The sequence below is a fragment of the Denticeps clupeoides genome, chromosome 1 (assembly GCF_900700375.1).
Source record: "Denticeps clupeoides chromosome 1, fDenClu1.1, whole genome shotgun sequence".
Taxonomy (NCBI): Eukaryota; Metazoa; Chordata; class Actinopteri; order Clupeiformes; family Denticipitidae; genus Denticeps; species Denticeps clupeoides.
The window spans coordinates 36,455,204-36,466,116 of NC_041707.1; the positions used below are offsets into that span (position 1 = coordinate 36,455,204).

The window sequence follows — 10,913 nt, forward strand, 5'->3', positions numbered from 1 at the left end:
GCAAAGGTCAAGCGAAGGAGACTAAGGCCTCATCCACATGGAGGTTGGAAATTAATGCTATCTGAATGCCATAAGCAATTTATGGCTTCGCTGGCGTTCGCTTGATGCTTTTTAATGCTTGTCAGGATTTTGTTTCGAGAAAACTTGCCTAATGAGCAGAAAAACCATTCCCGGACAAGACCTGTGTGAACAAGGCCACATGATTCTGGTTTAACAGGAATCTAACAGGTCTAGATTATAATAATCCAAATATTCTTTCCAACGTAGTTTCAACAACCAGTCGCCATAGTGGTAGAGTAGTTTGGATCGGAAAGTGTGTGGAAAGCATGGAAGAGTTTGCCAGAGGCGGTGGCCTGGATTATTTCAGGTCTGAACTAAACAATATTTTGCCAGCTTTAAGTAATTTGTTCCACTGCCACCAAGTGAGTTTGCCGCCCAGAAGGGCCTCCACATGTTTGTAACCTTCTCGTGTTCGAATGCGTGCCTGCAAATGTGCATGCATGTGTAGGCAGAGCCATACGATTGGTCATGTAACTTTAGAATCACATCTGTGAGCATTAGCAGCTGTATGGGCATCTGTGGGCATTTAAGTGGGCTTGTCTAAAGAGACCAAAGGGATTGTACAGCAGGTTTATGAGTTCAATAATATAATTGATTAAAGTTGTCCGTCGCCATGATAGATTTCCGTCAACTGCGTGCATTAAAGGCGTCACACACCGAATGCATTCATGAATCCCATTGATTTCTATGGGATGCACACCTGAAGAGTGGCCAGCTGTGCAGCAAAACGACGCTCCACAAGACTCTGCAGACTCCGCGGTGGACAGGTTGATTATAGCAGTGAATATTAGTTGATTATAGCGATTTTGTTCAACTGTATCATCTTACCATGACAACACGAGGAAGGAGAAAAATGTTGGATGCTGTGGGCCTGCTAGGTGCGTTTTGACGTTGCTTATTGTTGGCATTGGAGAACTAGCATATGAAACATATGGACCTACTTTTCAGTTAACAAAAATAATGAGGTAGAGTTCCAAAATACATAATGTGATGGGATCGTGAGAGGCGTGCACAGTAATGGTGAGCCAGCCAGCGACGCGGAGCGTTTGTTTTAATAAATAAATAAATAATCACAATTCCGTCACATTCTATATTTCTTTTTTTGCGTGTGCATGCTTTCCTGGGATATTGATGTGCACCAAATCAAGGTTAATTTTACAGTTGGGTCTAGTATTACCTTTATGATAGGGCATAGGAGCATGAATTGTGTAAATATTGTTTATGTGTATGAGGCGGTGTGTAGGTCCCTTATGTGGGCCATCTGGTAGCCTGTGCACATTAGGCTTGCGTTTCAGGAGCCCATGGTGACAGCCTGCAGCAGAACCCTGCCTCTTCGACCTTAATAATTGATGCCATGAAATTGCCTCTTGTAAGATAAAGTGATTTACTTTATGGGGCACAGGCAGAGAGCCATGCTTGGTTGCGCCGTACTCTTTGGGAGGGCAGCCAAACTTACACAGCTTCCGTCGGCACCTCGCAGATCTCTCCATCTTTCATTTACTGCAAGGTCTGGGCTGCAGACATAGAGGACAAATGCTGCTTGTGTTGAGAGCGAGACAGTCACGTCTTATGTCCATTTGCAGTCGCGTCCTGTGTTCATTTACATTTTATACCTAAATACGTGTGTCGATGTGTGTGTGTGTGTGTGCGCTGCAGGTCAAAGAGTGAAAGGGGAAGGACAGAATTTAGAGAATGGGATTCGAATGTGGTGTTGACATTTGTTGTCGCCAATGTTGTCAGCAAACTCACTAGGGTTAGCTCACATGATGAGTTTGGGAACTGCAAGGTCTCTCTCAATAGACACACATAACAGTGTAGACTCACCTTCAGTCTCACACACACACACACACTGCAGAATGCTGACTGAATATGGGCGCAATGCGTTTATTATTATATACAGACAAAACGCTGTGATTGTGCTGGGACCTCTTGGCTAACCATGCACAGCAAAGAACACCCAGCTAAGGTCACAGGGAGCCCCTCCAGGCAGGAACGAGGTTTATAGTTAATGGTCAATCTCTCCACAAGGCATCAGATTATGTTTAATGGTTCCCAGAATTACTGAGGGGTCCCCTGTTCTGGTGCTCTCGTGAATACAAATGGAATAGGGCACAGGAGTGCAATTGATTCGCAATATCCCAATCTCTTGCTCTTGAGAACAATTAATTGGGGTTTTTTTTGTTTTTTTTTTTTATCTGCCTCCATTCATCTGTGTTACGTTCTCGTCTATGTTTATAGTTTTGGACGAGGAACGGATTAAAAATGCACAAGACACCAGTCTTCAAGAAGCCACTGCTTCTTGAAGACTGTTGTCTTGTGCATTTTTAATCCGTGGCACACGTCTCCTATTCAGTGGAACAGTGTTTCTGGGTAAAAAAAATACCCGGGATTAATAAGCAATGTGCCTTGACATGAACTGGGGACCTGGGTGCTGCATTGCTGAGTTCGTGTGAAACCTTGTTCTCGGCTACTTTGCTGATTTTTTTTTTTTACGAAGGCTAAAAATGGATGTGACAGGGTCATATGTCTCACATTTCTAGCCATCCTAATGAACTCAAATCTTATTCATACAAAAATGTGTCAAACTATCTTTATCTTCAGTACCCATCTGAGGAAATGCATTTAATGTTCAGATTATGCTAGTCTTCAAAAAAGATTTAGGAAGATTGCTCTCAACCTCTAATTTTTCTCTTTTTATAGGCTTATTCCTGGCTGCAAAAGGAAATGGGGCCTGAAACAGACCCTGTGGTCATTGTTCGCTTCATTGGCTCCTCCGAGTTCTCTACAGACCTGCGAACTCTGCTCCAGAGTATCTGCGAGCAAATTGCCATGAACTACCGCTGCCTGATCCATTTTCTGCCGCAAAAGATCCAGGAGATGAGAGAACTCCTGGTGAACCTGCTGGGGGAGACTTCCTTCCACAGGCCGCTCGTCATAGTCCTGGATGCCCTGGAGCAGCTGTCAGAGGCTGACGAAGCACGAAAGCTGTGGTGGCTGCCGGTCCACCTCCCCCGCACCGTCCGCATTGTGGTCTCGACCCTGCCCAACAAGCATGGCATCCTGCAGAAGCTGCGCGGCCTGGTCCACGACGAGAACCATTACGTGGAGCTGACTCAGCGAGACCGCAAGGCCTGCAGCCAGATCCTGAAGCAGCAGCTCCTCACTGTGAAGAGGAAGGTGACCTCCGGCCAACAGATTTATGTCAACGAGGCGCTGGCCAAGTGCACATTGCCCATGTTTGTCAACCTCATCTACCGGGAGGTAGTGCACTGGCGGTCACACAAAGACGTCGATGATACATCGTTGTGCTCCAAGGTGCACGAGAGCATTGAACAGCTTTTCTTCTCGGTGGAGAAAAAGCTCGGTTCGCGCTTCGTCTTCCGAGCGCTGGGCTACGTCACGATGGCCCGTGCTGGTCTGACGGAAGTTGAGCTGGAGGATATTCTCTCCTTAGACAACAGTGTCCTTAGTGACATCATTGTGAGCTCTAACTTGAAGAGCCCCCTGAGGATCTCATATGACCTGGTTGCACAGCTCAGGGAGGAGCTGGAGGGATACCTGGTTGAGCGCCAGGTGCGGAACGTAACCCTGCTGGTTTGGGCCAACAGACACTTGCATCTGATCGCACAAAAGCTGTACCTCAGCAACGAGGAGGACGTTCACCAGATGCATAGCCTTCTGGCAGAGTACTTTTTGGGGGCTTGGGCAGGCGGAAGGAAGAAGATTTTCCACTGCGACAACAACCATTTTGCCTCACTGAACCTTTCCCAACACAGGAATCCGCATCACCATCACAGCCAGCAGCAGCCGCACAGCCATGACAAAGCTGCTGCCGATAAATACTCATACGACAGACAGACACCCGAGCAGCCCTGGGTGTTTCAGTGTAACCTGCTGGAGCCAGACATTTTTTTCGTCAACCACAGGAAGATGACTGAGCTGCTCTACCACTTGACACGAAGCGGGCGGACCGACGATCTCATGTATGGCGTCATCATGAATTTCAGCTGGCTCTACACGATGATCAAAATTGGACAGTTTGACAAGGCACTGACAGACATCGACACGGCCTACACATACTCACAGGAGAAGGAACTCAAGTTTCTGGCAGCCACGTTGCGCAGCATCAAGGTGAAAGTAACCCGGAATCCGGCGTCCCTCTCTGCCGAGCTTCAGCAGAGGCTTCTACCTGTTGTCACCTCTTTGCCCAAGCTCAGGCACCTCTTGCTGGAGTGCGATAAGGACGGACCAAAGTACTGTTCTATTGTCCCGCTCCATTCCTCCATGGATGTAACCTACAACCCTGAGAGGCTGCCACTCTGTTCCAGCTACATGCAGATTGTAGAGATCCTTCCTACTCTTGCGCCCAACATTGTCATCGTGGCCTTGGAGGACGGCTCTGTCAGCACCTGGGATGTGGAGAACAGGCAGCTGCTGCGGCAGATCGACACGGCCCGGTCGGTCGTTCTCGGCATCAGGTTAACCACCGATGAGAAGTACCTTGTCGTGGCAACCACCAAAAACACACTGCTCATATACGACAACCACAAGTCCTGCCTGCTCTCAGAGGTGGAGGTCAAGGGCTCCAAGCAATGTGGCATCACAGGAGGTGTGGCCTTCATTAACGGCTTTACCTTATCCAGTCACCATGCGCTAGCGTGGCTGGAAGCAAGTAAGGACGTGAATGTCATAGACTTACTCTACGGTTGGCCACTCTACCAATTCCACTGCTGGTATGAGGTGACATGTGTCCAGTGCTCGCCAGATGGACTGTATGCCTTCTGTGGACAGTACCTTAACACGACAACAGTATTCCACCTGAGCAGTGGGGACAAGCTTGCCACGGTCACATCAGAGTTCTCGGGTGGGTTCGTGAAATCCATCCTAGTCCTGGACACCATTCAGCAAATGGTGATGATTGACAATGAGGGAAGTCTGTCTGTATGGAACACCAAAGAGATCACAAACCCCCGTCTCATGGAGGACTATGATTGCAGGGGAGATGACAGTGAGGTGGTGGGAATTGAGCTGTCAGAAGATCAACGTTCCATCCTAATCTGTAAGGCCTGGAGCATTGAAGTCCTTGACACAAAACTCTGGAAAATGGTTGAGAAGTTCAAAGCCAAACGCACTGAGCGTTTTGTTGCCGCAGTCCTTTCAAAAAATGGCCAGAGTATTGTAGCTTCCATGGAGAACACTTCATCTATTTTTGTTTGGCGAAGGGACAGTGGTCAGTGTATGGCAAGCCTAATTGAGATATCTGGTGCTATCGTCAAACTAATCAAGTCAGTACACCACAACTTGCTCCTTTCAGTGGCCGGGAGCGGTGTCCTCTCAGTCTGGGACATTGACATAATCACAGCCATGTCCAACATTGATAAAACCAGTAAACGCATCTTAACCTTGCAGCTCTCAAGCCGTGAAGATTTTGTCTTCACTATGGATGGATCCGAGTCCATCCACAAATGGAATTTTAGCACAGGCTTCATCGAGATGATTTTCAAACACGAAGGTCTCGTCGAGAATTGTGTGCTGACGACATCCGGTGACATTATGGTGACATCAGATGACAAGTGCAGCCAGTACATTTGGCAGACGACCACAGGAGAAAACATCTTCCGCATCAACGGCCAAAAGATATCCCAGCTCTTGATTACACACAATGACCAGTTTGTGGTCTCACTCTGTGAACAAAATGCCTCTCGCGTCTGGAGGTTGGCCACGGGACAGAAGGTGTGCAACATCCTGGTAACCCTCCAGCATGCTCTCATCACCACAGCCAACACCTTTCTGGTGGGTACGACCAAAAACAAGCTGCTTGCTGTAAGCTTGTGGTCAGGTAGCGTCTCAAAGAAGTTTGTCTGTGACGATGGCATCACCATTGTCAACTTTAAACTCATACCTGATTGCCCAGATTACGTTGTCTTCATCACGTCAACAGAAACCATTTTCATTTGGAGCGTCGCAGATGAAACCGTTAGCAGGCGTGTGCAACTACCTGCCAACTTTCTGAAAAATCTAGAGGATTTCCAGATCTCACCCAATGGAAAGCTGGGAATTGTCTCCAAAGGGGACGAGAACATCAACGTGTTGGACTTGCACAGTGGGAAACTGCGGCTGGTCCATGCCGCTGGCATAATCTGGCGTCAAAAGCTTTCAAGGGACGGCCGATACCTGGTGTACATCTGCTTCTGCAACTGTGACGAGGACGACGATGCAGGTGTGGTGTCCAACCTCATCGTCATGCGTCTAGCAGATGGCAAGAGCATCGGCACCTGCTCACTCTACAAGACACCGACATTCCTGTGCCTATCTCAGCGAGCGCTCAACATCATCGTTGGCTTTGAAGACGGCAGCATTGGTACTTACACAGTGGTGGACCGAGTAGACGCTGCGCTCAAGATCAAAATCGCCACGTCCAACAGCCGCCAGATCGTGAACAACGCTTCACAGAAGGTGCGGCCCAAGTGCAGCACTCACACCTTCAAGACCATCGCCGACTGTGTGTGGAGAGAATCCACCGAGGTCTTCTCCAGGGACAGCCCAATCAACCTGTCCGACTCAGGAGAAGCGGAAACGACCACACCCACCAAGAAGAGCGAACCGGTTCAGTGACCCCCCCACTTCCCTCAGGATCGGAGCGAGGGACAGCAGAAGAGGGCAGCTATAGAGGCAGTTGGTTCTTGTTTACAGCACCGCGAAGACACAACTGCGTCAGGTAGCCGCTCGCGCCTACTGCCGTTGCGCTGCACTCCGCCACTTTTCATTCTCGAAGCTTTGGTCTTAATCTGTTCCACGTCTGAAGACTGTTACTTCAAAACAAGATTGATGTGGGTTTTTTTTTTTTAAGTCATGTGATCGACCTCTTCCAAAATCTAAAGAACGAAAGATCAGTGCTCTCTGCTGTTCCATAAAATGCTGAGATTAAGTCATTTCACACGTTTTGAGGATTACGGTGACTTTTCAGATGTATTGTACTGTACACATGAAGCCATAAGTATTTATATACAAATTCATAAGTAGATGTCAGTCAGTATATATTTGTAGCCAAACAACTGTTGCTGCCATTTTTGAGTTGTCTTATGAATTGTCTTTTTTTAATTTTTTTCATTTCCATTGTTAAAGTCTCTGTACTGTAAAAAAAAAAAAAAAAAAGGATATATAAATATGTGTACATATCTATTTTGGCTGCTGCAGATTGTGCAACTCCTTAAAAATGTTATGTTGTGCTTAATGCAATCAAAGTGAGTGCCTGGATTTTGAAATATTTTCAAAATGTTTTCATTTGGTTTTATTTGTAACTTTGTGTTGTTTTGTATGTGTTGTTTATTTGCAGACTATTGATTATGAAGATGCAGGGAATTTCTAAATCAAAGTCTAGTATATATATATATATATATTTACCCTTGTCTTAAGGACAGACACACATTGTGGATCAGACTCATTTTGACTGCGGAGGAACAACATCTCAGAGAGTCAAAGATTCTTGAGTAGCTGCAGACAGCACTAACGTTTCAGAAGGACTTGGATGGTCCCAAGGGTGAACACGTCTATGGTGCATTGGGTGTAGCATCTTACCTTGAGTATTCACGCCTTATTATGCTTCTTACAACATGAATTCGTCTTGAAATAATATGGAACCAGAGAGAAAGTGAGGTTTGTGGTGGTCATGTTCCTAATCAAGGTCAAGATCATAGCTGGTCTCCAATGATTTGTGAAGAACAGCACTTTACGTACAGAGTGTAGCAAGGTTAGTTCAGGAACAGTACGTTTTGGACTTCTTAAGATCATGTTAATGGTCCATGCACATTTAGATTTTTTTATTATTAGTAGTATTTTTTTTGCCTTCATTTTAAAAATACAGCCTGGCATTCTGAATTCTTATTAGTATCTTACACCACACATACACCAACACAACTAATGCTCATTAACACCAATCGATTTACTGAGACCTCTCCAATCCATGAGAAATGTTCAAGGGCTACTCTAACAAACTGTTTACTTCCTCCATTCGCCCAAGTTCAGCTCCTGACCTGTAGCAGCATTCAGCTTTAAACCACGTAACACATCTCCAAAATAAAATACCCAAGCAGACACTTCAACTCTATTTATTGACATTTGGTTTGGGACTCTTTTGTTCTTTTGCCTCATTCTCCCACTAGTACTTGTCATGACCAAAATGTCTTTGAAACGTTTCTTATAAGAATTTATGTATTTTTCTTATATTTACGTATGGCTCTCTGGATTGTGTTAATGATACGCGGGGGGGTGTATTAACAGAACTAAGAGGTTTAAAAAAAAATAATAAAAGAGCGAAAGAACAGGCTGCTTAAATTATATTGGAATGCCAGTCTTAGAGTATATTTGAATGTGTCTTTATGAAAGCCAGTACACAGTATATTGTATGTTACGTAACTTGAATGACTTTTAATAACTTGTGTGCAACACATAGTTGACATAACTAGTAATGAATGTTTTTATTGTATGTATTCTTTGTATCTGTCAGGACAGACTTCCCTCTTTAGAGATTTATATTTTCATAAATGTTGTACTTACATTTTGTTACAGAGTTGTTTATCTTGGAGTATTATGGGGGGAAAAAAATATGTCTGAAGCAATATGGCTTAGTGTGTATGCGTTGTTTGTATGGAACATTTTAATGTAATAAAAACAGTTCTCTTTTTTGCTTCACGCTCGTCCTCTTCCTTGTTGTCACTGACCGGCGTGCCACCAGATCATTTTACGCAACCCCCCCTCCAGTTGCTTAGACTTGGATGGCAGATTAATGTTATTTATCAAATCTGCTCCGGAGTGCTATTTAGTAAGGCAAAAGAATTCAACAATTTATTCATAGTTACTGTGCAGCTCATGCATAGGGATGCATTGTGGCCTGGCTGCTGCATAATTGTTTTGCATGCTTGGCGGAACAGCTCAGACAAGCATGTGACACATTTTCCAAACAGCAGGTGACGGCGTCACAATAAGACGCGTTTCACACCTCACCTGCTAACACCTGGATCCGTGCGTGCGCGCGCACACACACACACACACACACACACATGCATAATCCTCCTGCTTGCTGCATCTCTCCCTTACACTCGGCTTTATCCTTAATCTCCCAGTGAGGACAAGAAGACATCAAATCCCCCTCCACCAGAAGGAGGCGAGGACAATGGGCTGGCTACTCTGCAAGCTTCCGAAAGTTGGCCCCATTGCATCAACCAGTTTAAATTGACTTGACTGTGTGGAAAGAATGATTAAATGTCATATTTGGAAGAGTGCATGTGCTTATATGATGATCTAAACATCACAAAATTCTTCAGCAGATTTGATGTGATTATTCTAAATCTATAAATGGAACCAAAACCATAAAGACATAAAGCACAGAGGTACTGGCAAGCCAGCCACGCTTTCAAGATAGGCAGGGGGAAAGTGGATTTTAAAAGGTCACCTTCTGCAAATGTTAAAATGGTAAGAACATCTGCTATAAGGCTTTAAACTATTTCAACTTTAATAATATACATTTTAAAAATCAATATTTTTGCTTATGAAAATGAAAAATAGCAAGACATCATAGTACATCATCATAACATCACTTTGAAGACACTTCAATTCATATTAAAGCATTAAATAAGATGAAAAGATAATATAAAATCCAATGTGCCGTTCTGTTATTACTATATGAGATACATAGACAATTTAGTATGTGCCATTGGTTCCTATAGACCTGTTGCTTTGGGCAACCATTCAAATTCTCATCAGCACTCCCTCTAGCTGTGGCGCGTGTGCCGTCTCCACGGCAACAATGGGCTCTTGATCAGTGTATTGGCCCCGCCCTCCACTGTGACAGGATCCAGCCCAGGTCTGCAGACGGCGTGTGTCAATCCCCGCGAAAAAGGAGCCGCCGCATTGGCCAGAGGAGCGCATTCCGCCTCCCACAGACAAATTAAACCCCGCCTCCCATATTCATAACAGCCCGCTTCTTACGCTGTTTACACTCAGAAAAGGATCCTTCAACCCTGTGGGGCTAAACAGATGTAAGACAACGGCCTGTCTGGTGTGATGTTGTTTTGTTCCTACGGTCACATCGTAAGACATGAACTTTCGGCAGAATAGGGTCGGCAGCAAGCATCAGCCACTCCCGGAGGAGTGAAGTCACTGCTTCGGATCAGGCCGAGCGTGTAGAAGGGCTGGAATTGAAGGAACGTTGCCAGGTGTGCTGAGATGTTGTTAAAGCACCATCAGTAGTGAAATCACAGGAAGTTTCTGGCAGTGTTTGGGAGTGGTGGTTAGCTCAGTTTTTTCCAACACATTGAACTGGTAGATATATTTTTGTCACAACCAAATCACACAATAGACTTTTTATTTGTCTTATATATTTTTTTTTTTTTTTTTTAATCATCATTTAACCAACCCATTGACCAACCCCACCCATTTACGTGCATGTTGACTGCTGTGAAGGTAGCCTCAGCCAGAACATTCCTCATGCAGACTCCACTGCGCGCTCTGCATGCTTCACCTTTGTTCAATTGTTACCTGGTTGAGTGAAGGATTGGACTTCAACACCTCCACCTCAAATGGGCCTGATGATGGACGTTGTACATGAGATAAAGCTGACATTCCTTGCAGTTTCCCACAAGGTTTGTTTTTTTGACTCAAGACAAGTAGACACTTTTTCTAATTGTTGCCTTTTTGTATGTCTGTATGTCTTTTTATGTCTTTTCATTCAAAACAAGAAAAAAAAACAAGGCAAAATTAAAATCTATAATAAATTGCCATGTTTTGTTCTTTATTTTACATTAATTTCTAATGATTTTTGTTTAAAAAATATTTTTTTTGGTTAAAGACGCAAC

The 10,913-nt window shown here is 44.8% G+C and overlaps 1 protein-coding gene across 3 annotated transcripts in view; it reads left to right on the forward strand.

Moving 5' to 3' along the window:
- Nucleotides 1-8,751, forward strand: part of nwd2 (NACHT and WD repeat domain containing 2) — a 39,386-nt gene extending 30,635 nt beyond the window's left edge. For all 3 annotated transcript variants that reach the window (XM_028999605.1, XM_028999606.1, XM_028999604.1), the window contains one exon: nt 2,761-8,751. In XM_028999605.1, the coding sequence (XP_028855438.1) occupies nt 2,761-6,675 (3,915 nt within the window). In that variant the 3' untranslated portion in view covers nt 6,676-8,751. The remainder of the gene's footprint in view (nt 1-2,760) is intronic.
- The last annotated feature ends 2,162 nt before the right edge of the window (nt 8,752-10,913 follow it).